Source organism: Neophocaena asiaeorientalis, unplaced genomic scaffold, assembly GCF_003031525.2.
Source record: "Neophocaena asiaeorientalis asiaeorientalis breed wild unplaced genomic scaffold, Neophocaena_asiaeorientalis_V1.1 scaffold629, whole genome shotgun sequence".
NCBI lineage: Eukaryota > Metazoa > Chordata > Mammalia > Artiodactyla > Phocoenidae > Neophocaena > Neophocaena asiaeorientalis.
The window spans coordinates 6,112,349-6,134,761 of NW_020175468.1; the positions used below are offsets into that span (position 1 = coordinate 6,112,349).

The window sequence follows — 22,413 nt, forward strand, 5'->3', positions numbered from 1 at the left end:
TCTAACGTGGTCTCTTCCAGATTTCCCCAGGGTCACTCCCCAGACCTCCCACCGATGGTCTCTTGCTGCCCTCCTTGGCTACTCTCAGGTCTTGCCTGAAGTGGTCTCGTCCAGCCTCCACAGCCTTCCCCCTCCCCCTCCCCACAGTACGGTGGTCTCTTCCAACCCTAGGGTTTCCCCTCTTTACCCCACAGAAAGGTGTTTTTTTCCCCAACTTCCTCCTGCGGTCCCAGGGTCCCATCTCCCTCCCATATACTCCTGGGTGGCCTCTGCAAGACTTTCAGGTCCTTCCCCCACCTGCCCACTCTTGCTAGGTGAGTAGGGCAGCGTGCAATCTTCTATCCCAGTTACCTTACACGCACCCTCCGGTCAGAATGGTTCCTTCCTACACTCAACGTTGGCCTTACCTCCCGACACATCCTTCCTTCTCCAGTCTCACGCCGCGCCCCACCATCTTCCTTTAACTAAGGGTTTCTGGGTCTCTTTCAGCTTTGAATGAACACCCCACCCCCCGTGGTTTCTTCCTTTGCTCCCCTTCTCCCCCATCCTCCCTCAGGCCTGGGAGAGTCCCTTCCATTTAAGTGTTGCCTCTCCTCTCCCATTTTACGCATATGTCTCCCCATTGCCGCAGCTCCACTTCTTTGTGATAATTTGCTCCACGCTTCGGGATTATTTTCCCTCTCCTGTCTGTTCTTTTATATCTTTCCCTCTACCCCAATATCATCTCTCCTCTTCTTGTCAGGAATGGTCTCTTCCAACCCGCGTCCCTAGGGGATCCTTCCCACCCCAAATGGTCAACCTGGTCACATTCCTTCCAACCCACCCCAGCCCCTTCCTTCTCCTCTACACACCCCCCTCCACCTCTTGCATATTAGATTTTCCCCCTCTCGCGATTTCTCTCTTCCCCCTTGTCCCTTCCTTCCCTGATCCCCTCCTGCCTAAGGAAGTCTCTATATCTGCCCCCCCCACCCCCACCCCATCAACTCTTTGGAGTCTAATTTTCAGAAATCCCTGACAACAGTGGTTTCTGTCATTCCATCGGATTCTCCTCCCTCCATCCACCTCGAGATTGCCTTTCCCTCTTTCCTGCCTGCTCACCACTGGAAGGCTCCTCCCCGCGCGTGCTGGTATCTGCTACCCCGAAAGCACAGCCCCCTCCCCAGGATCTGACGCCACGCCCTGAGCTCTTACTCCTGTTGGTGTGAGCCACGATGACCACGCAGGAGTCCTGGTCGGGGTCACAAGTTTGCACATTTCCACTGCACGTGGGTCCGGAGCCTGTACACACCTCACAGCTTAGTGGGTACCCTGCAGTGTAGAGAGCAGGGCTCTAGTCAAGGGTGGTGTGGTCTGCGGACCAAGACTTCGGACGGAGTCCAGAGGGGGATGGGGGGGGCAGTCTGAGGGAGGAGGGAAAGGTGTCTCCCTGATTGTTCTTGGACGGGGCATTGGCGGCTGTCCAGGGAACTGTCCGAAGCTCCGGCAGAGACGCGGTGGTGCTCCAGCAAAGCCGCTTTCCGGGGTGCAAAGCGACTCCACCAGGGAGCAAGTTTACCTAATTACAAGGCTGGGGACTTTAGGGTCCTCTGAGAAAGTCTGGGGACAGGGAGGGGTCCTGGTGAAGGTTTCCATGGACTTTTGTGAAGCTTCAGGCCGAGCTGGTTCTCGGAAGTGAGATCCTCTTCCTTGTAGGTACCACGCGTAGGTCTTGTAGACAGTAGGAGCCCAGGCAGGGGTACCTGAGGCTGGGATCTGCATCCCAGGTCAAGAAGGGAGAGCACGGACCAGGAGGGCAAGCGCATGGACCCCTTGGTACTGAGAGAGGAGGCAACTGGGGGCCCAGACACTGGGCAACTGCATCCTGGGGAAGGTGGGGCTTGCCTGAATTCCTGCATCTAGGGGAGGACACCAGGGGTCTGAACTCCCTAGAGTTCTGGGAGAAAGAAAATCTCTCCCCCGCCCCATCATTTTTTTAAAAAAAATTTCCCTTTCTAATCATACTCTGATTTTCTAGAATTCAGACGTCTTTTTTTTTTTTTTGGCCGAGCTGCATGGCATGCGGAATCTTAGTTCCCCAACCAGGAGTCGAACCCCCGCCCCCCCCTGCAGTGGAAGCGCAGAGTCTTAACAACTGGACCGCCAGGGAAGTCCCCAGATGGCTTATTTTGAGACCTTGCCTGGGGGACAGGGGATTCAAAGCCCATCAAATCCCCTTCTTTCTCAGGGATTCACACACACAAGTTTCTGAGCTATTCTTCCCTTGGGGCCCCAGTCTTTCTGTCCTTTACCCTCTGCCTTTGCCATGAATCTGAATTCCCAGGACACCTCCTCTTTCCCCCTCCCCCCTGAAGGACCTTGCTGAATGCCCCTCTCATATAGTCCTCTTTCCGAAGGTCCCAGGATTCCAGGCCCCTAGTCACTTACCCAGACCCAGGAGGGTGCAGAGCAGCACGGAAGCCAGCAGGAAGGTCTGGGATTTCGTGGAAAGCCTCATGTTGGATGAGTGAGTGAACCTGCAGTCCCAGGTCCCCAGCTCTTCTTATAGGAAGCTGAGGAGGGGTGGGTCTGGACCCACCCTACCCCTAGGGTGAGAAAGAAGTGATGTAAGATCTGGGGGCAGGTCTCTGTAGCTCTGGGGTGGGGAGGCAGAACCAGAATCTGAATGCGACATGGGCATCTTGTGCCCAGCCCCCTCTTCCACGGGGACCCCAGGAGTCTGGACTTCCAGCCCTCTCTTCCGTCAGGACCCAGAAGATCACTTCCCTATTTTCTCACATTCCCACCCCACCCCCCACCCCTATCCCCCGCTTTTCTTTTTTTTCTGACCTGAGGCCCAAGATCAGAATCTCAGAATCAGGTCATTTGATTCCCTGCAGGGTAGGGCGGCTGCTAGGACTGAGATACCCTTCTTTCTCTTCCCAAGGAGGTGCCCAGCGTGGGTGGGGCCCTACCGGGGAGCGTCCAGCATGTTCTGTAGGGGCACGCTTGGTTCATACTCACTTTTCCGTGTTTGGGTTGTCTCCAGCTCCGACCCCACCCCAAGATGCCCTTCTGGGTCTCTCGGGGACGGAACAGAGGGGTGCTTGTCACCGGGCAGGGGTGGGCATGGTACGAGACAGATGCCCATAGGTCACATTGGAAAACTGAGGCATGGTTGGAAGCACTCAAGGCTGGATGTGTGTTTGGGCACATGCATTGTGTTTTATTTAGGTTCTTTACCCACTCTCTCTGCCGCAGGCATAAGCTTGAGAGATCAGAGATTGTGTGTGTGTGTGTGTGTGTGTGTGTGTGTGTGTGTGTGTTGGTGGCGGGCATGGGGAGGGTAGCCAGCAACCGGTGGAGGGGAGCCTGTTGCGGTAGGCTCCAGGCTCCCTGCAAAAATCCACTCAGATTTGCTGGCCTCTTGCTTTCCAGGCTTCAGTTGGGGTGGTGAGGATGGCGAATTTCTTCTGGGGACCAGTCCTGGAGGCCACGCCGGTTGCTAGATGCCCGGAAGACCTAGTGTGAAAGTCACCGGGAGGGGGGGCTAGAGAGCGGTTTGGCCAGAGGGAGGCGGGAGAAGCCCGTTACTAGGCAACTCAGCCCCTGTCGCCTCTCTCGGGAGAGACGCACTGGGCTTGCGCAGTGTTGACGCGACCTCCGGCGCGCCGCTGTTTGAAAGGCCCGAGCCTCGTGCGCTTGCGCAGTTAAGCCCGCGCAGGGCGCCCCAGCTGTCTGCACCCTAAACTCAGACCCTCCAGCATCTTCTTGGTCAGGCGAAGCCCACGACGTTGACATGCCGGAGATCCGCCTCCGCCATGTGGTATCCTGCAGTAGCCAGGACTCGGTGAGGGACTGGCGTGGAGGAGGTTGGAAGAAGTAAAGGAATTCTTGAGGGGGCCCTAGGAGAACTTTTGGAGCCCAAAAGGGGTTGAACAATAATCAGTTTCCGGGCTGCGAAGAAAAAAGAACTTTATTTGGGGTTTTAGGAACTGATATTAGAGAGACACAGATTTCCGTAAAACCGAAAGTGTGTTGGGAGAGAGAGTCAGGGGCTTATGAGGACAAAGGTCACCAGGTGGTTAAAGTTGTCTAGAGAGAATTGTAATTGCTCTGATACAAGAAATATTTGGCTTTAAAGAATAGGGTGTCATGAGTTACTTTAGGGTAAAGGCCCCATAAATAGGCCGTCATGAGTTACTTTACGGTAAGTGTCCGATAAGTATCTCGAGTTTCTGGTAGATGTCCTGGATGTCTGTGTTGAATGCAATAAGTGGTCAAAAGGTCACATTCCATCCAGGCTGAGACCTGCGTGGTCCCAATTCCTCGGTGGCCACCCAGCTCCATTTTAGAGAGCCCTTTTAGCAATACCGACTTCATTTTGATTTTCCTTTCACAAAAGGGACTTTGTGGAATTCTAAGGAGGGTCCTGGGAGAATTTCTCAGAGGCCATAAGGGAATTCTAGAGAGATGTGGAATAGAGGAACTTTCAGAGAGAAAAGGAGGGATAGGGGAGCTTCCTTGGAAGGCCCAGGGGTAAACTTCTAGGGGAAAATGCTGTAGGGGACTCAAGGCAGATGGTGTGTGGGGATTAATAGGGAAACTTAAATCTGGGGGATCTCAATGGAATAATCTGAGAGCTGGGGACCTAGCTGTCATCTCTGCACCCTAACTTGCCCTTTCCCACTCTTCTCTCCAGACCTACTGTGCAGAAAACCTTCTCAAGGCAGACACTTACCGAAAGTGGCGCGCAGCCAAGGCAGGCGAGAAGACGATCTCTGTGGTGCTCCAGGTGATTCTGACCTCCCCCCATCTCCTTAATAGGAGTCTGGAGTAAACTGGCAGCGAGTTGAGGCACTTTCCCTTTGGGCCTCAGCTTCCTCACCTGGAAAATGAGCAGTGTGATCCCTGTGCCCCTTAGCAGGGGAGAAAGGTGATCCAGACACTAGGCCAGGGGTGAATCAGTGTGTGGTTCAGGTAGGTTGCTGCTACTTTCGGGGCCTCAGTTTTCTCAGCTGGAACAGAGTAAATCATTGCCGTGTATCCCGCCTTCTAAAGTCTCTGGGCTCAGGGCTGGAAGTTGTCTCATTATCATCTAAGCCAATCAACCTCATTTTATTTTTTTATTTTAAAAAATGTTTATTTATTTGGCTGCGCTGGTCTTAGTTGTGGCATGCGGGATCTAGTTCCCTGACCAGGGATCCAACCCCAGGCTCTCTGCGTTGGGAGTGTGGAGTCTTAACCACTGGACCACCAGGGAAGTCCACAGTCAACCTCACTTTAAAGATGAGGAAACTGGGGCATAGGGCAGGGCGAAGTGAAGTGGCCAGTCTAAGCTACCATGTCTGGAATGCTGAGCGCTCTGGTACATTCTCTGTGAAGTTGGAGGGAGGCAAAGAGGAAAGGGTAGTTTGACCCAAGATGGTTACAGAATTCCAAACAGGCTGTTCCTCTCCGGCATAAGAAGCTGGTGGGAGAAGCGAGCTAGGTGTGTTGCCAAGCATCTGCTCTTTGCCTGGTGCCGCTGGCCTGGGTGTTTTACCTGTGTGACCCGACTCTTCATGGAGTTGGATAATGTAGGGGCTGTCATCACCACTAATAAACGGCGGTGCTAAGACCTGAACCTACTGTGGGTGTTCTTAGCCGCTTTGTCCTGCTGCTCTGTGTTCATACCTTGGCTTTCTTGATTTTGGCCACATTCCTCCCTTCTGAATGTAGGGGGTGTTTGGGGAGGGATGTTGGGCAGCAACGCTTACCTGATTGTGTTAAAACCTATTACTGTCTCTCTCTTGCCCAGTGGTTCTGAAAAAGTTTTGGTTCACAGAACCTTTTGAGAATTAGGGAGAATCTGAGAATTCTCTTCCCAGGAAAAATACACAGACCCACAAGATTTTCTGAATGATTTTAGGAATTTAAATATCTCTTAGGTCCCTAACACAGTAAGAATAATGAGAGCTAACATTTATTCAACGTTACAGCTGCCTGGGAATTCCCTGGTGGTCCAGTGGTTAGGACTCCATGCTCCGAGGGCCCGGGTTCAATCCCTGGTCAGGGAACTAAAAGGAAAAAAAATTACAACTGCCGGTCACCATTCTAAACACCTCACATGGGTTAATTCATTGAATCCTCATAAAAACCCCATGACCTCGAGTCCTTTATTATCCCCTTTTACAAGGAAGAAACTAGTCCCAGAGAGGTTATACAAACTTGCCTAGAGCCAATGTTTTTTTTAGTTAGTCTTGGGACATGGATTTAAGACCCCACGTGTCCCTCTTACTCACCCTGTGACCTCAGGCAAATGGTTTCTTTTCTCTGAACCTGTTTTCTCATCTGCCCATTGGGAATAATGTGATCTGAGCCCAGGGTTGCTGTGAAAATCCGGTGATGTAATGTTTGCAAAAGTGCCCTGTCAGCAGGCAGGTGTTTGTGTAAAGGGAGGGATTCATGTGTTAATTACTGGGCGCTGATTCTGCTGGGCTCTCTGGTCAGGAGATGATCAGGAACATCCCATTTGGGTCTGCACCCCGGTTGCACTGGGAACAAGAAGAGACAGGATATGGGGAGCGAGGGAGCCAGACAAGCCACCGGATTCTCCGCCCTGGGAGACCAAAGGGGATATTGCACCTGTCACCAAAGTGGGAAACCTCGACAAGGGGCAGCTTGAGAAGGTGACACATTGGTTGGGATGTCCGGGTTTGCTACGACTTTGGGACATCCAGGGGACAGCTAGCGATTGGACATGGAGCTGGAGATAGGGCTGTAGGAGTTGTCAGCACAGGGACAGGCCCTGGAGACTTGGGAGTGGATGGATTCATTTGTTCATTCATTCATAGAAGCGCCTTCTGTAGGCCCAGCACTGTTGTAGGTACTGGGGCATAGTGCAGGGGACATCACAAGACAAACGTACGTCAGTCCTGTGGAGATTTTACGTTGGCAAGGAAGGACTGACCGATTAATAAGTAAAACGTACGTATGTCAGGTGATGAGTGCCTAGGGAGGAAATTACATGGTTAAGAGAAGTGAGGAGGGACTTCCCTGGTGGCACAGTGGTTAAGACTCTGTGCTCCCACTGCAGGGGGCTGGGGTTCGATCCCTGGTCAGGGAACTGGATCCCACACGCGTGCCGCGACTAAGAGTTCGCATGCCACAGCTAAGGAGCCCGCGGGCCACAACTAAGGAGCTGGTGAGCCGCAAGTAAGGAGCCCGCCTACCGCAACTAAGACCCAGTGCAACCAAATAAATAAATAAATATTAAAAAAAGAAAAAAGAGGAATGAGAAATGCCTCCAGTGGAAGATGAGGCAGTGGCAAGAGGTTTTTTTCTAAATAGGGGGTTAGGGAAGGCCTTCCTGAGTTATGCAGGTACCTGGGAAAGAAACAGAGTCCAAGGCAGGCTGGCGCCCGGTAGGCCGGTGCCAGGCTGGTACCTGGCTGGTGTCTGGCGGGCTGGAGGGACAGCAGCAAGCCGTGTGTGTGGGTGGAGCGGAGTTGACAGGGGAGAGGGGTAGGTGCTGATAGGGTGGGGGTAGAGGACCCCTAACCTACGTAAGGCCTAAAAGCCATTGTAAGGATTTAAGCATTTACTCTGCATGAGATGGGAGCCGTGGAAGGCCTCTGAGCAGAGGAGGAACAGAACGTGACTTAGGTTCTCACAGAATCTTTTACTGATTGATTGATTGATTGATTGGCTGTGTTGGGTCTTCGTTGCTGCGTGCAGGCTTTTTCTAGTTGCGGGGAGCGGGGGCTACTCTTCATTGCAGCGCGAGGGCTTCTTATTGCGGTGGCTTCTTTTGTTGCAGAGCACGGGCTCTAGGCGCACGGGCTTCAGTAGTTGTGGCTTGCGGGCTCAGTAGTTGTGGCTCGCGGGCTCAGTAGTTGTGGCTCGCGGGCTTAGTCGCTCCGCGGCACGTGGGACCTTCCCGGCCCAGGGCTCGAACTCGTGTCCCCTGCATTGGCAGGTGGATTCTTAACCACTGCGCCACCAGGGAAGCCCCCTCTCCCAGAATCTTCTGTGAGGTCTCCAGGTTGAGAATAAACTGCAGGGGAAAGTGCTGGAGCAGGCAGCACTGTCACAGCGGTTGTCGATTTATTTCGCGTTGGAGACCCTTCGGAAAATCTGATGGCGTTTGCCAGTTGGCAGCGTGCAGGGTGACTCCAGGCTCACCGAGTGCTAATTTCGGTTCTTTTCAAGCAAGTGATGAGAGGAAACTTCAGGACCCCAAGACATGTAGATTGATCTGTGGATTTTCCTACTACTGTGTATTTTTTTCCCCTCAAATAGCATCTCACAATATCTGTATTACCATCTGGGGTTCAGCCCTCTGCTCGTGGTGACGGCCCCACACGCCTTTTTCGTTTGCGGTGGCCGAAAGAGGCTCTATCGCCAACCCATCACCTGCTCCCAGGAGGGCAGTTCCAGCCTCTTTACTAACCGCTCCTGGGCCGGTGGGAGTAGCTGAGACGTAGCCCAGGTGTAACTCCTCCCATCCCCCCCGGATGCTGAGGTGTGTTCTTTAGAAAAAATGTTCAGTAGCAAGGTGGACACGTTCTCTTTCTGTTTTTCAGTGGTTTCTCATCACCCAGTTTGCCATTGTGATGTTTTAAAATTTTTTACCTTCTCTTGACATGACACGTGCGTACAGCAAAGCATACAGTCCAGTGAATCGTCAGGAACTGCAGCCCGTGTACTGCCAACCAGATCAAGGAACAGAACACACCCCCTCCCACGCCCCCTTGTGCTCCTTCCTGTCACTGCTCCCGGACAAGGGTAACCATGGAGTAGATTTTTAACAGCATTGATTAGCTTTGGCTGGCTTTGAATTGTTCATAAATGGAATCACAGGGTATATAGTACTTTCACCTCTGGCTGCTCTTTTCTTTCCCAGCATTGTTTGTTAGTTTCATTTTGTTAGTTTCATCCTCCTTGCTGGGTGTGGCTGGGTAGTATGCCATTGTTGGAGATAACCACTGAGATTTTTTATTAACTTTACTTATCAAATGGGTGTTATTTGCATATGGTGCGTAACTCAAAAGGCACAAAAGGGAGGGTATACAGTGAAAAGGAAAACTCCTCCCCACCACCTGCTTCCATTCCCTACCCCCGCCCTCCCGATTTCTGCTGCCCAGGTCTTCCCTCCTGTGGCAACCACTGTGAGCCGTTTCTCATGTTACCCCCGGGTCATTCTGTCCATGTACAAGCGTATATATCCACCCCTCCCGACCTTTTAAAAAGTACACTGTATGTAAACAGTCCTCTCCCTTGTTTTCTTCCAAGAAACTGTATCTTGGAGATCCATTGTCATGGCATCAAGTTCTACCTTATTCTCTTTAATGGTGCATCAAGTTCTACCTTATTCTTTCATGGATGTGGAACAGTTTTTTTTGTTGTTGTTATATTGGAGTAGAGTTTATTAACAATGTTGTGTTAGTTTCAAGTGTACAGCAAAGTGATTCAGTTATACGAATACATGTATCTATTCTTTTTCAAATTCTTTTCCCATTCAGGTTATTACAGAGTATTGAGCAGAGTTTCCTGTGCTATACAGTAGGTCCTTGTTGGTTATCTATTTTAAATATAGCAGCGTGTACATGTCAATCCCAAACTCCCAGTCTGTGCCTCCTCCCAACCCCTCCCCCTGGTAACCATAAGTTCGTTCTCTAAGTCTGTGAGTCTCTTTCTGTTTTGTAGGTAAGTTCGTTTGTATCTTTTTTTTTCTTTTTTTCTTTTTTTTATAGACTCGGCATAGAAGCAATAAAATATGATGTTTGTCTTGGAACAGTTTTTTTAATAAGATGTCTCTGGGACTTTGCAAACCTTCCATGTCTCATTTCTTCCACTGTCGTGAATTCTGTCTTCCTGGGAAAGGCACACACAAACCCGGGCCACAGATGACTCACCCTGTGCTTAAGCCTTTCTCCTCACAGCTGATACTTACTGAACACTCACGTCTTTTTTCTTGAGGTAAAATTCACGTAATGTAAAGGTCTTAACCATTTGAAGTGTACAGTTCAGGGTTTTTTAGAATATTGACCATGTTCTGCCTTCATTCCTGCTATCTAATCCAGAACATTTTCATCACCCCAAAAACAAACCGAAAACCATTAAGTGATCACTCCCTATTCCCCTTTCCCCAGGTTGCTGCTGGCAACCACCGATGTACTTTTGTTAAAATAGGGAATTCAATTGTTTATTTTATTTTATTTTTTTCACTCAAGTGAATTTACTGAATTAATCTGCATTTAACACTGCTGGTGTACATTTAAATCAGCACTTGATATTAACCTTCTTTTTAATTTTTAAATCTTCAAGAAAAAATATATTACTATTTTAGTTTAAACTTAAAAAAAAATTCATTTATTTATTTTTATTTGGTTGTGCTGGGTCTTAGTTGTGGCAGGCGGGCTCCTCAGTTGCAGCTCGCCGGCTCCCCATTTGCAGCACGTGGACTCCTTAGTTGAGGCCAGTGAGCTCCTAGTTGTGGCTCGAGGGCTCCTTAGTTGCGGAGGCGGGCTCCTTAGTTGTGGCATGTGAACTCTTAGTTGTGGCATGCACACGTGATCTAGTTCCCTGACCAGGGATTAAACCCGGGCCCCCCGCGTTGGGATCATGGAGTATGAACCACTGCGCCATCGGGAAAGTCCCTCCAGTTTTTTAAAATTGAAGTATAGTTGATTTATAATGTTGTGTTAGTTTTAGATTTTTTTTCAGATTCTCTTCCATTATAGGTTATTACGAAATATGAAGTATAGTTCCCTGTGCAGTACAGTAGGTCCTTGTTGGTTCTCTACTTTATATATACTAGTGTGTATATGTATCACTGATATACTTTTTGTCTCTATGGATTTGTCTATACTGGACATTCATATAAATAAGACCATAGAATATGTGGCCTTTTGTCTGGCTCCTTTCACTTAGCATTAGGTTTTCGGGGTTCCTACATGTTGTAGCTTAGATCAGTGCTTCATTCCTTTTTACAGCTGAATACTGTTCCGTTGTAGGGAATATCATACAGTGTGTATCCATTCATAAACTGATGGGCATTTAGGTTGTTTCCATGTTTTTATAAGAGATTTTTTATTTATCAAAAGAAAGACAGGGGGGTATATGTGTGTGTTTAAAGTAGAAGTAGTCATATATGAAATAAGAACCATTCATTAAAAATATATATATATACATCCTACTAGATGGAGGACCCCATACTTTAAATGTGGGAGAGGCAGAGTTTTTTTTCAGCCACGCCCCACGGCATGCAGGATCTCAGTTCCCTGACCAGGGTTCGAACCCTTGCTCCCTGCAGTGGAAGCTCAGAGTCTGAACCACTGGGCCACCAGGGAATTCCCAAGGTGTTGAGTTTTTATGTCAAGGATTGAAACTGGGGAATTGAGAAGCAGTGTTGGCTTGTCGTCAGGCAGTTGGGTCTGAATTTCTCTTCCAGTCACTAGCTATGTGTGACATGTGAGCCATTTATTTACCTGCCTGAGCCTCAGTTTCCCCATCTGTGAAGCTGGGAGAGTTACAGACCCTTCCTTCCAAGGTGATTGTGAGGATTCAGTGATGCCTGGCCCAGGAAGAGCTTAGCTAAGTGTGGTAGACAGAATAATGCCCCCAGTAGATATCCACATCCTAATCCCAGAACCTGTGAATATGTCCTTTATGTGGCAAAAGGGACTTTGTGGATGTGACGAACTGAGTATCTTGAGATGGTGAGATTGGCCTGGATGATTGGGGGGTGTGTGCAGCGCAATCACAAGGGTCCTTAAAAGGGAAGGAGGGAGGCAGGAGAACCAGAGTCAGAGGAGATGTGAAGACGGAAGCAGAGGTTGGAGCAATGCCATTGCTGGCTCCAAAGATGGAGGAAGGCACCACAGCCGAGGAGTGCAGGGGCCTCTAGAAGCTGGAAACAAGACAAGGAAATGGGCTTCCCTGGTGGCACAGTGGTTAAGAATCCCCCTGCCAATGCAGGAGACAAGGGTTCGAGCCCTGGTCCAGGAAGATCCCACATGCCATGGAGCAACTAAGCCCATGCGCCACAACTACTGAGTCCGCGAGCTTAGAGCCTGTGCTCCGCAGCAAGAGAAGCCACCGCAGTGAGAAGCCCGCGCACCGCAATGAAGATCCAATGCAGCCAAAAATAAATAAAATAAATTAATTTTTTAAAAAAGCTTTAATAATAAAAAAAAAAAAAGACAAGGAAACGATTCTCCCCCAGAACTTCTAGAAGGAATGCAGCCCTGCTGACACCTTTATTTTAGCCCAGCCAGGCTGCCTGGGCGCCAGCTGTGTGACCTCAGGGAAGTGACACAACCGCTTCCTGCCTCCATTTGCTAACGTGTGAAATAGAGATAATAACAGCTCCTGTCTCTCTCGAAGAGCTGTGGGGCGGAGAGAAGATACAGCTATTATGGGTCTGCCACATCTGAGCACTTAGATGTCCGCTGCAATGGCTGTGGGTTGCGGTGGTTAGTATGTGTCATCTAGACTCCCCTCGGAAGGAGGACTGTTATGATGACCCTCGCCTTTCACTTGTGAGGAAACTGCAGCTCAGAGAGGTTATATGCCACCCAGGGCTGCACCGCTTGGAAGTGGCAGGGCTGGATTTGAAGTCAGGCTGACCTCCCCACAAGCCCAGGCTCCTTCCTTCCCCGGAGGGATGTTCCTGCCTACCGCAGGGTGCAGGCAGTGTCCGGGCCGCCTCCCGACGGGGAGGTGACAGGGCAGATCGGACCGACCGTCAGATGATCCTGGTGTAGGGTGGCAGACTAGGTACCTTTGGGGGTCGTAGTAACTTGTCATTCTAGGAGCCAAATAAAAGATCCCCAGAGTGGAAAGCAGGAGACTTGCTTCAGCCATTCTTAACTGCCTTCCACCCCCACATGGCCTTTACTGTCAGACAGGAATGGCAGAAACTTTGGGGGCAAGCCATCCTACAGTCACCTCTTGCCTTCTTTTGACAAATAGTCATCAAGCAGCGACTAATACTGCTTCCTGACTGGCAGTGGCAGGGTGCCTGCTACATGCCGGTCCCTGAGGCCGTAGTATTTACGTGCATAACCCTAGATAGGGTGACCATCCCCACTTTACAGATGAGGAAACTGAGGCTCCAAGAGGTGAGCTGACAAGGCCACATAGCTAGCGTGTGGCAGAGCTGGGACTCAAACCCAGGAATCAGTGGTGAGCCAAACCAGACTAGGCCCCTACCCTCAGGGAGCTTCCCCGGAGCCCTGTGTGATTGGGGTTGGGGGTGACAGATGTGCCATTTGTCTGCATAGCGCCACCAAGGAGAACTCCGTGGTGGCGGGTTAGCGGCCCATCCGGCAGAGTCCGGCAGAGTCAGGGAAGTGGGTGTGGGAGCTTACGCGGTCGGTCGGTGAATATTTTCGAGCTCTGACTCTACACCCTGTGCTGCGTGCAGGGGACGCAGTGGCCCCACTCAGCCCTGTCTTCACTGTCACCGAGCTGACTTTGCAAGGAGACGAGGGGGCCCGGATGGGGGTCATCCCTCTTCCGAGGTCCCACAGAGAGCTGGGGGAGGGGGGCAGAGCGGCACTGACAGTGCGCTTTCCCTCCCCTGCAGTTAGAGAAGGAAGAGCAGATACACCGCGTGCACATCGGGAACGACGGCTCGGCCTTCGTGGAGGTGCTGGTGGGCAGCTCAGCCGGAGGGGCCGGGGAGCAGGACTACGAGGTAAGCCCCTGCTGATCCCTGCCCCAGGCGCCCCCATCGAGGCCCCAGACCTCCCAGGCTCCAGACCAGGGTGGAGGCGAGTCACACTGACGGTGGCCCTCCAGAGGAGCCCAGGGTTCCCGGAGACAAAGAGCAGACCCAGGTGATAAGCTGTGTGCAGCAGGGATTTGGCTGAAATTGCAACATGGCTGCAGAAACAACCAGAGGCACCTGTTTGTTCTACGATTCAGTCGCTGCTTGAGAGCAAAACTCCTCTGCTTCTGGTCCCAGAACTTCTCAGAGATGTCGCAGCCAGTTGAGATTCCGAATTGCTTGGGGTGCCTCTCTTAGTTACTTTATTTGTGACAAATGTTTACAAGCCTTTTGCTCTATTACAAATACAGTAAGTCCCTTACATATGAACGAGTTCCGTTCCGAGAGCCTGTTTGTAAGTCCAGTTTGTTCATAAGTCCAACAAAGTTAGCCTAGGTACCCAACTAACACAGTAGTATAGTACTGTACTGTAATAGGTTTATAATACTTTTCACACAAATAATACCTAAAAAACAAACGCAGAAAGTAAAGAAAACATTTTTAATCTTCCAGTAGAGTACCTTGAAAAGTACAGTAGCACAGTACAACAGCTGGCATACAGGGGCACGTTCGCATCTTTGAAAGTTCGCAACTTGAAAGTTTGTATGTAGGGGACTTACTGAAATTTGAAAATTGGCCCAATCCTTTTTTTAACCAGTTGAATGGATTCAAGCCGGAGCGGTGAGACCATAATGAGCCAGCTGGTCAGTCAGCAAAATGATCTGGGGTAAAAATCAACCTACTGTGAAAAAGAGAGGTTACAATTTTAAGTGAACAAATCAGTTGTTTTCTTGCAGTGAAAAATTTTGTTCAATTGAGGTATATTTCGCATATAATAAAATGCACAGGTCAGCGTTTTGACAGATGTACACACCCGCGTAACTGTCCCCCAGATCAAGACGCAGAGCATCGCTGGCCTTCCTGAAAGTTCCCTCGTGTCCCTTTGCAGTCACTCCTCCCACCCTCAGCTCAGGCCACCGCTGATCTCTTTTCTTGCCTGTCCTAGAATTTCACATAAGTGGAATTTTATATAGCATGTGTTCTTTCTTTGTGGCTGGCTTTACTCAACGTACTGTTTTTTTGGTGTTCTGACATATCATGTATATGTCAGCGGTCTGTTCCACCTTATTGTTGAGCCATATCACTGTAAGCGTAGATCCCAATTTGTTCATCCATTCTCTCGTTGACGGGCATCTGGGCTGTTGCCACTTTTTTTTTTGGCCATGCCGTGCAGCCTACAGGATCTTAGTTCCCCAACCAGGGATTGAACCCAGGCCCCAGCAGTGAAAGTGCTGAGTCCTAACCACTGGACCGCCAGGGAACTCCCCACCACTTTTTTTTTTTTTTAATAAATTTATGTATTTTATTTATTTATTTTTGGCTGCGTTGGGTCGTTGTTGCTGCACGCGGGCTTTCTCTAGTTGCAGCGAGTGAGGGCTACACTTCGTTGCGGTGTGCGGGCTTCTCACTGCGGTGGCTTCTCTTGTTGCAGATCACGGGCTCCAGGCGCGTGGGCTTTAGTAGTTGTGGCTCGTGGGCTCTAGAGCGCAGGCTCAGGAGTTGTGGCGCATGGGCTTAGTTGCTCCACGGCATGTGGGATCTTCCCAGACCAGGGCTCGAACCCGTGTCCCCTGCATTGGCAGGCGGATTCTTAACCACTGCACCACCAGGGAAGTCCACCACTTTTTGACTATTATGAAAAAAGCTGCTGTGAACATTCTTGTACAAGCCTCTGTGTAGAGATCTCTTTTAGGTAAATAACGTAAGAGTCGAATTGCAGGGTCTTCAGGTAGATGTATGTTTTAACCTTATTAGAAATGGACAGTTTCCCAAAATGGTTGTATCAGTTTATATTCCCTTCAGCAGTATATGAGTTCTTTTTGCTTCCCATCCTTACTTATACTTGATATTGCCGGTCTTTTAAATGCATGTGTGTTGAATTTTATCAAGTGCTTTTTCCACCTTACAAGGTACGTTTTAACCAGTGAGGTTTTCCTTGAACACACATTCTTATTCTAAAGGTTCTAGGGAATTCCCTGGAGATCCAGTGGTTAGGATGCCACGCTCTCATTGCCGAGGGTCCAGATTCCATCCCTGGTCGGGGAACTAAAATCCCACAAGCTGCGTGGTGTGGCCCAAAAAATAATAATAATAAAATAAAAGTTCTATAAGTTGTAAAAAGGCAAACTAAGGCACATTATGTTTTGAAGAGTTTATTTGAGCAAACAATTCAAATCAGGCAGCCAAAACTGAAAAATGATTAGGGGTGCTGTGTGGATGGGCTAGGACAGAGATGTTTAGAGAGAAAACAGGGAAGCAAAGCAAAGCAATTATTTAATTGGCTAGAGCTTAAATGGTTCCCTTACTTGGGAAAATCTAGTGACTTGGCTATTCACGATTAGTTGATTTCATTTTCTTAGATTCGAGTACACCAACTCTGGCTTAGATTTTGGTTGGTTTACTTAGGCTACCTAAGGCACTAGAGTCACTGAGTCTAATGGCCTCCTTGTTTCAAATTTTAAATAAAATCAACAATCTTTGGGACTATAAAAAAAGAGTTTTCTGTGCTTCTTAGCAAAGAGATTTAGATCAAAATTCTACTTTATAATTATGGAGACAGAGTAAGTGCATTGTTAGCTAAAACTATCTAATCGGGCATGTGAATCTTTATTATTCTTATCTTATCTACCTAGAAAGGTGGAATGGTTAGCTTAGGGCTTGATCTTTTCAGAGTATGAAAACCCCTATGTCAATAGTCTCCCATTCTCTCAAGGTTTTTAATTAAACTTCTGCTGGAAGTTTTGTTATAACTGCTAGCCAAGACTGAATTAAAGACTCTGGGACTTATAAGGTCTGGTTTCTGCCCAGAGACTAGATAGGTTGGAAGAGTCAAGAAAGAAAAGGAAAAAGGGCCGAGCAGGACTGGTCCGTTTCGATGTCACCCATACAAACGAAGCCAAAGGCACATATTTTAATAACTAGTGACATTTTCTACAAAATCATCAACATTAAAAAAATATATTTGTTTATTGTTTGTTTATTTGGCTGCACTGGGTCTTGGTTACGGCATGCGGGCTTCTTAGTTGCGACATGTGGGATCTAGTTCCCTGACCAGGGATCAAACCTGGGCCGCCTGCCTTGGGAGCGCGGAGTCTTAACCACTGGATCACCAGGGAAGTCCCAACATTTTTTTCTTTTAACCCCTCCAAGTTCTGCAAAGGGGATATCTAAGCTTGCAAGGTTAACGCAGTCTAGAGAATAAAGGTTTAATCCTAGAACCTTAAAGACAGTATTGGATAATAAAACAACTGGAGTTGTTTTCTCTTCACAGTGAGTGGGAGGAGAGTATATTGTGAGGGAGGCTCCCCCTTAGTGTGGGTGGCAGCTGCCAACCACAGCTTGTGTTGCCCCTTCATTTAGTCACTAGATGGTAATTCAGCTCTCCCATCGGCTCAGAATCAGCCCTTTTATAAACAAGTGTAGTCAAGGCCAGGGAGCTGGCTTCCCTTCTGTATAATTTTTGTCATCTTTGCTGTTTCCTTTTCATAATCAAGAGCTGAGCACAAGGAGATATCTAGTTACAGTCTATGTTTTTCTCAGCAAAAAGCTTTTGTTTTCTAATTTCACAGCATGTCAGTTAGAAAAGAGACTAAGTAACAGATTACACCCAACTAAAGGTGGCTTACTGCCTAAGAATATATATTGTTTCCTTAGGAGGGAAGTCCAGCATTAGGCAGACCCAGAGTTGATTGGGCAACTGAACAAAGTCAGGGTGCTTGGTTGGGCACCTCTTGATTCTTTTGGACTTTGCCCACATGGTTACAAGATGGTTGCTATGGCTCCATCTATCACCTAGTAGCATCCGAAGCAGAAAGCGGAGGAGTGGAATGGCAGAAAAGCAGTGGTTTTCTTCCATCCTCTGTTTCTCTTTAATGAAGAAGGAAAATCTTTTCCAAAAGCTTCCAGCAGCCTTCCTCTTAACATCGAATTGTCCATCCTTGGACCAGCCACTGGCAGAGGGAATCGGACCACTTGGACCAATCACGGTTCATCCCTTAGTGTTGGGCACACAGCTCTTCCACTGCTTTTCAAAACTGCCTGGTCAGTTTTTGTTCCTTCGTCATACTGTTAATAGCTCCATTTATTTCTTTAGACTGTTAAACACAATTACTTTTATATTGTGTGTTTGATAATGTCAATATGTGCAGTCTTTGTGGGTCTGAGTCTGCAGTTTATAGTTTCTGCTGACCCTAAATCATGGCAGCCTGTTTCCTTATGCCTCATGGGTGTGTGTGTGTGTGTGTGTGTGTGTGTGTGTGATTGTTGATTCTGCGTTTGGGGAGTGTATCTGTGGGAATTCTTTGAGGGCCTGGTTTGAAGTACGTTCCTCCAAAGAGGATTTGCCCCGGCACCAGGTGATACTACATACATGGGACCACTTAAAATTTTCACCTTGGGTTCTTCCACGCAGATAACTAGTGTGGATTTTTACTGCAAATCCTTGAGAGTACAGACCTGCGGTTAGGAGTCTCCAGAGAGAATTTTTCAGCTTTTCTCTGCTGTCTCCCCAGAGCTAAAGCCTCCCACTGACTCTTCCCACAAGGCACATTCCTTCCTAATTTACCCACGGAGCGTGTTGCCCTTTGGAGAGGCCCAGCTCTCTGCTCTGTGGCACGGTCCCTAAGATGCCTTTCTTCCTGACTTGGAGCACAGGCTTTCTTTCTTGGTCTCTCCTGCTACCACCACCTAGAGCCCTTTAAAATCAAGCTCTGTGCCACCGGGAATCACCAACATCAGTGCCACCCACTGTATCAGTCAGGGTCCCACCAGGAGACTGAAACCACACCAGTTAGTTTAACAGAGAGAATTAACGTAAAGAATTAGTAACAAGGTATTGAACCGAAGAGGCCAGAAGACTAAGGCAGGACGCGGAAGCAACTGCAGGGGGCAGTCACCGCCCTTAGGGTTGGAGGAACAAAAGGAAGAGGTTGGCATGACTGAAGGGTAGATGTTTCCAAGCTTGGAGGTGGGGCCCTTGGAGCTGAAACTCAGACCCTGAGGAAGGGGAGCTCCCTGGCTGGTTCTGGTATGTCCCTGAGAGGGTGCAGTGAGGCCAGTTCTGCAGGTGTTGGGAAGCTGCAAACTGGATTCATCTGCCGCCCCGGGGGAAGAACAACAGCTGCAGACGCAGGAGCGAAGCACACCTGGGTGCTGCTCGGGGGATCTGCAAGAAGGCTCAGGTCCCGCCTCCCTCCTCCAGCCTTGTCTCTCTAGCTCCCCCTGCTGGCAGAGCCTGACAAGGAGCAGCTGGAGATTAGAAACGTCCCCAGCATCCCAGAGCTGAGCTACCAAGGGTGGGGTGTTTTCTTTTCTTTTCTTCTCTTTTCTTTTTAAAATATTTTCTTGTCTTTTCTTCTTTTGTATTTTTTCTATTTTATTTTATTCTTTATTTATTTTGTTTGTTTGTTTTTTGAGGGCGGGTTTGAACTGAGAGGCAGTCACTTAGTAATGGGTGCAGCTCCCCTACCTCTTTGGATTCTGCACTGTGATTTCTGGCCTCTCTTCTGCTGACTCAGCTGTGCGTTTCAAAACGGTGTTTGAGGGAATTCCCTGGTGGTTCAGTGGTTAGGACTCCATGCTTTCACTGCCAAGGGCACAGGTTCAGTCCCCGGTCAGGAAACTAAGATCCCACAAGCTGTGTGGTACGGCCAAAAAAAAAAAAAAAAAAAAAATACAATAAGGTGTGTGAATATTGTGCCAGTCATTGTGAATATCCTCTGCTGGTGAGGGTTCCTGAAGCTCCCTGTCCTGAGGGTTCCCGCCATGTGGCCAGATATGGAAGACTCTGGAAGAATTTAGAGAAGGGTGGTTCAGATCTGGCACTAGAAGGACCCCTCTGGGGCCTGTGTCAGGGAAGGACTGACTGGAGGCCCAGAAATGAGAAGAGTCTAGAGGCCCTGAGGCAGGTTGAGGTACAGCTGGATCTGGCGACTCCCTGGTCCCTGCTCAGGCCCCTGCCCTCTTCCAGCCCCCAGGAGGTGTCACTGAAACCAGCCAGGCCTGGTTCTCATCCTCTGTGCCTTTCCCCAGGTCCTTCTGGTCACTTCGTCTTTCATGTCCCCTTCCGAGAGTCGCAGTGGCTCAAATTCCAACCGCGTTCGCATTTTTGGGCCCGACAAGTTGGTCCGGGCAGCAGCAGAGAAGCGCTGGGACCGCGTCAAAATTGTCTGCAGCCAGCCCTACAGCAAGGTACCCAGGGTGGGAGTGGGGTCCTTGGTCCCGAGCCACGAGAGAGACGAGAGGCCGATGTTGAGTCCCAGAGGGCTGGGAGGACCGGACAGTTGGTCTCCCCGTGGGATTACAAGGAGGCTGGGTTCCTGCGTTCTCTGAAATTGGTTTGAGGTCCTTCCCGTATAGGAATCTTCGCTTCCTGGAGGGAGATGAGGAAGGATGACCTGCAAGACCTCAGGGGAATTGGGAGGGGGAGCTGCTGACTTGTTGGAGATGGGGCCTCGTAGAATTGGGCCTCAGAGTTAATATCACGAGATCTGGAGTCAGAACGCTGGTTTAAAACCTGGCTTCTCCACTCCTTAGCTGTGTGACCTCTGGCTTCAGTTTCCTGATCCTTACGGGGTTGCTGTAAGTTAGGGATGCTAAGCTGTGGTGACGAGACCCGAGTATGTAATGACAGCACACAGTAAAGGTATACTTCTTATACCTCTGGATCTGTCCCGGGAGGTGTTTGGCCAGTCATCCCGGACCCAGTCTCCTTCCATCTCATGGCTCTGCATCCACCCAGCAGAGGGGGAAAGAGTCTGGAGCATTTCTGAGTTCCAGAAGTGATACCCAGCCCTCCCTCCCATTCCACAGGCAGGAGTTTGGTACGCAGAGTGGATTTGCTTAGACACCCAGCAGAGGCTTAAGGAGCTGGTGCATGTGAAGGGCTTTACACCGAGCCTGACCCCAAGTTAGGGCTCAATGACAGCTTGCTGTTATCATCCTTGTCGTTATCATGCGGTCACGTCCCCGCATGTGTGTGTCCATAGGAGGGAAAGAGCCAGAAAGGGGTTTCTGTAAATAAAAGGGATTGGGGCCAAGCCTTAGTCTTTGGCCACACTCCCTGATTCCCACCCCTCCTCTCCCAGGATGCCCCCTATGGCCTGAGTTTTGTAAGGTTTCACAGCCCCCCAGACAAAGAGGAGGCCGAGGCCTCATCCCAGGTAAGCTCTACCTGCCACCGCCCAGAACCTTCTCCCCACCTCTTCACCCCACCCTGCTGACAGCCCTCCCACTGCGCTGACCTTGTGGGACCTTAGAAAGTGACCAAGCTCGGCCAGTTCCGCGTGAAGGAGGAGGATGAGAGCGCCAGCTCGCTGAGACCCGGGGCTCTCTTCTTCAGCCGGATCAACAAGACCCCCCCAGGTGAGTGCGGGAAACCTGGGTCCTGAATGAGTAAAGGCCGGGGGCCTGGACTCCTGGGTCACTCTCAGGTCTTGGGAACAACACTCTGTGTCCCATGGATAGGAGCCGAAGGGTCTGAGGGTCCAGCCCTCTCAGCCTGGCTCCACTTTCTCCCTCTGCAGTCGCAGCCAGTGACCCAGCAGGACCCAGCTATGCAGCTGCTACACTGCAGGCCTCCAGTGCCGCCTCCTCTGCCTCTCCGGCCTCCAAGACAGTAGGCAGCACCTCCAAGGTAAGATCATCGGACCCTGGTGGGATGGAAAGGGAGGAGGTGAGCTGGAGGCCTCGGCCCATCCCACCCCCTCATCCTCAGGAGTCCCCCAGAGGCAAGAGGAAGCTGGATTTGAGCCACGAAGAAAAGAAGACCCCCAGCAAACCGTCCACCCAGCCCTCACCACCCGCCCTCAAGAGACCCAAATGTGAGCAAACTGGATTCCTTGTTCCCACAGGGGCCTGGATCCTGGGTCTGAGGGGGGAGGGGCCGGGGGCCTGGATCCTGGGTCTGAGGTGGGAGGGGCCGGGGGCCTGGATTCTGGGTCTGGGTAGGGAAGGGCTGGGGGTGTAGCCCTACAGCTACTGACTGAATCCACTCCTTGGCCTCCCCAGTGTCAGCTCCCACCCCTACCCCAGCCACTGCCCCTGTCCCTGCCGCAGCACGGGGGGCGGCGCCAGGGAAGCCCCGAGGAGAAGGTGCTGAGCCCAGGGCCCCCCGCGCCGGCCCGCAGGAGCTGGGGAAGATCCTTCAGGGTGTGGTGGTGGTACTGAGCGGCTTCCAGAACCCCTTCCGCTCGGAGCTCCGGGACAAGGCCCTGGAGCTGGGGGCCAAGTATCGTCCAGACTGGACTCCAGACAGCACCCATCTCATGTAGGCCTGCGATCCCTCCCCACGCTCCCCGCTGCCTCTCCTCTGCCTCTCTTCGTCTCCTCTGTGTTGCCTTCTCTCTGTTACTTCACCTCTCTGTATCCTCTGCCTCTTGTTCTCTTTCTCTTCTTCCCTCTGATTCTTAAAGTCTTCCCCTCGGCCTCCCTGTGTCTTTTCTGCTTCTCCCACATCTGTCCCGTGTCTCTCCCTGTCTCTCTCTTTCCGTGCCCCTTGTCCCTCTTTGCCCTTCACCTCTCAGATCACACCGGGCTGACACCCTCCATTCCGCTCTCTGCCAGCTGCGCCTTTGCCAACACCCCCAAGTACAGCCAGGTCCTAGGCCTCGGAGGCCGAA

General features: G+C 50.3%; 2 protein-coding genes across 2 annotated transcripts in view; one reads left to right on the forward strand and one right to left on the reverse strand.

Moving 5' to 3' along the window:
• Positions 1-2,968, reverse strand: part of PINLYP (phospholipase A2 inhibitor and LY6/PLAUR domain containing) — a 4,350-nt gene extending 1,382 nt beyond the window's left edge. Inside the window, 4 exon segments of the mRNA XM_024768283.1 lie at positions 1,192-1,308; positions 2,425-2,509; positions 2,512-2,632; positions 2,952-2,968. Of these exon segments, the coding sequence (XP_024624051.1) occupies positions 1,192-1,308; positions 2,425-2,509; positions 2,512-2,632; positions 2,952-2,968 (340 nt within the window).
• Positions 2,969-3,696: 728 nt separating this feature from the next.
• XRCC1 (X-ray repair cross complementing 1) overlaps positions 3,697-22,413 on the forward strand; it is a 24,598-nt gene continuing 5,881 nt past the window's right edge. The window contains exons 1-5 of the mRNA XM_024768284.1: positions 3,697-3,826; positions 4,679-4,771; positions 13,553-13,663; positions 19,826-19,984; positions 20,881-20,955. Of these exons, the coding sequence (XP_024624052.1) occupies positions 3,776-3,826; positions 4,679-4,771; positions 13,553-13,663; positions 19,826-19,984; positions 20,881-20,955 (489 nt within the window). The 5' untranslated portion in view covers positions 3,697-3,775. The remainder of the gene's footprint in view (positions 3,827-4,678; positions 4,772-13,552; positions 13,664-19,825; positions 19,985-20,880; positions 20,956-22,413) is intronic.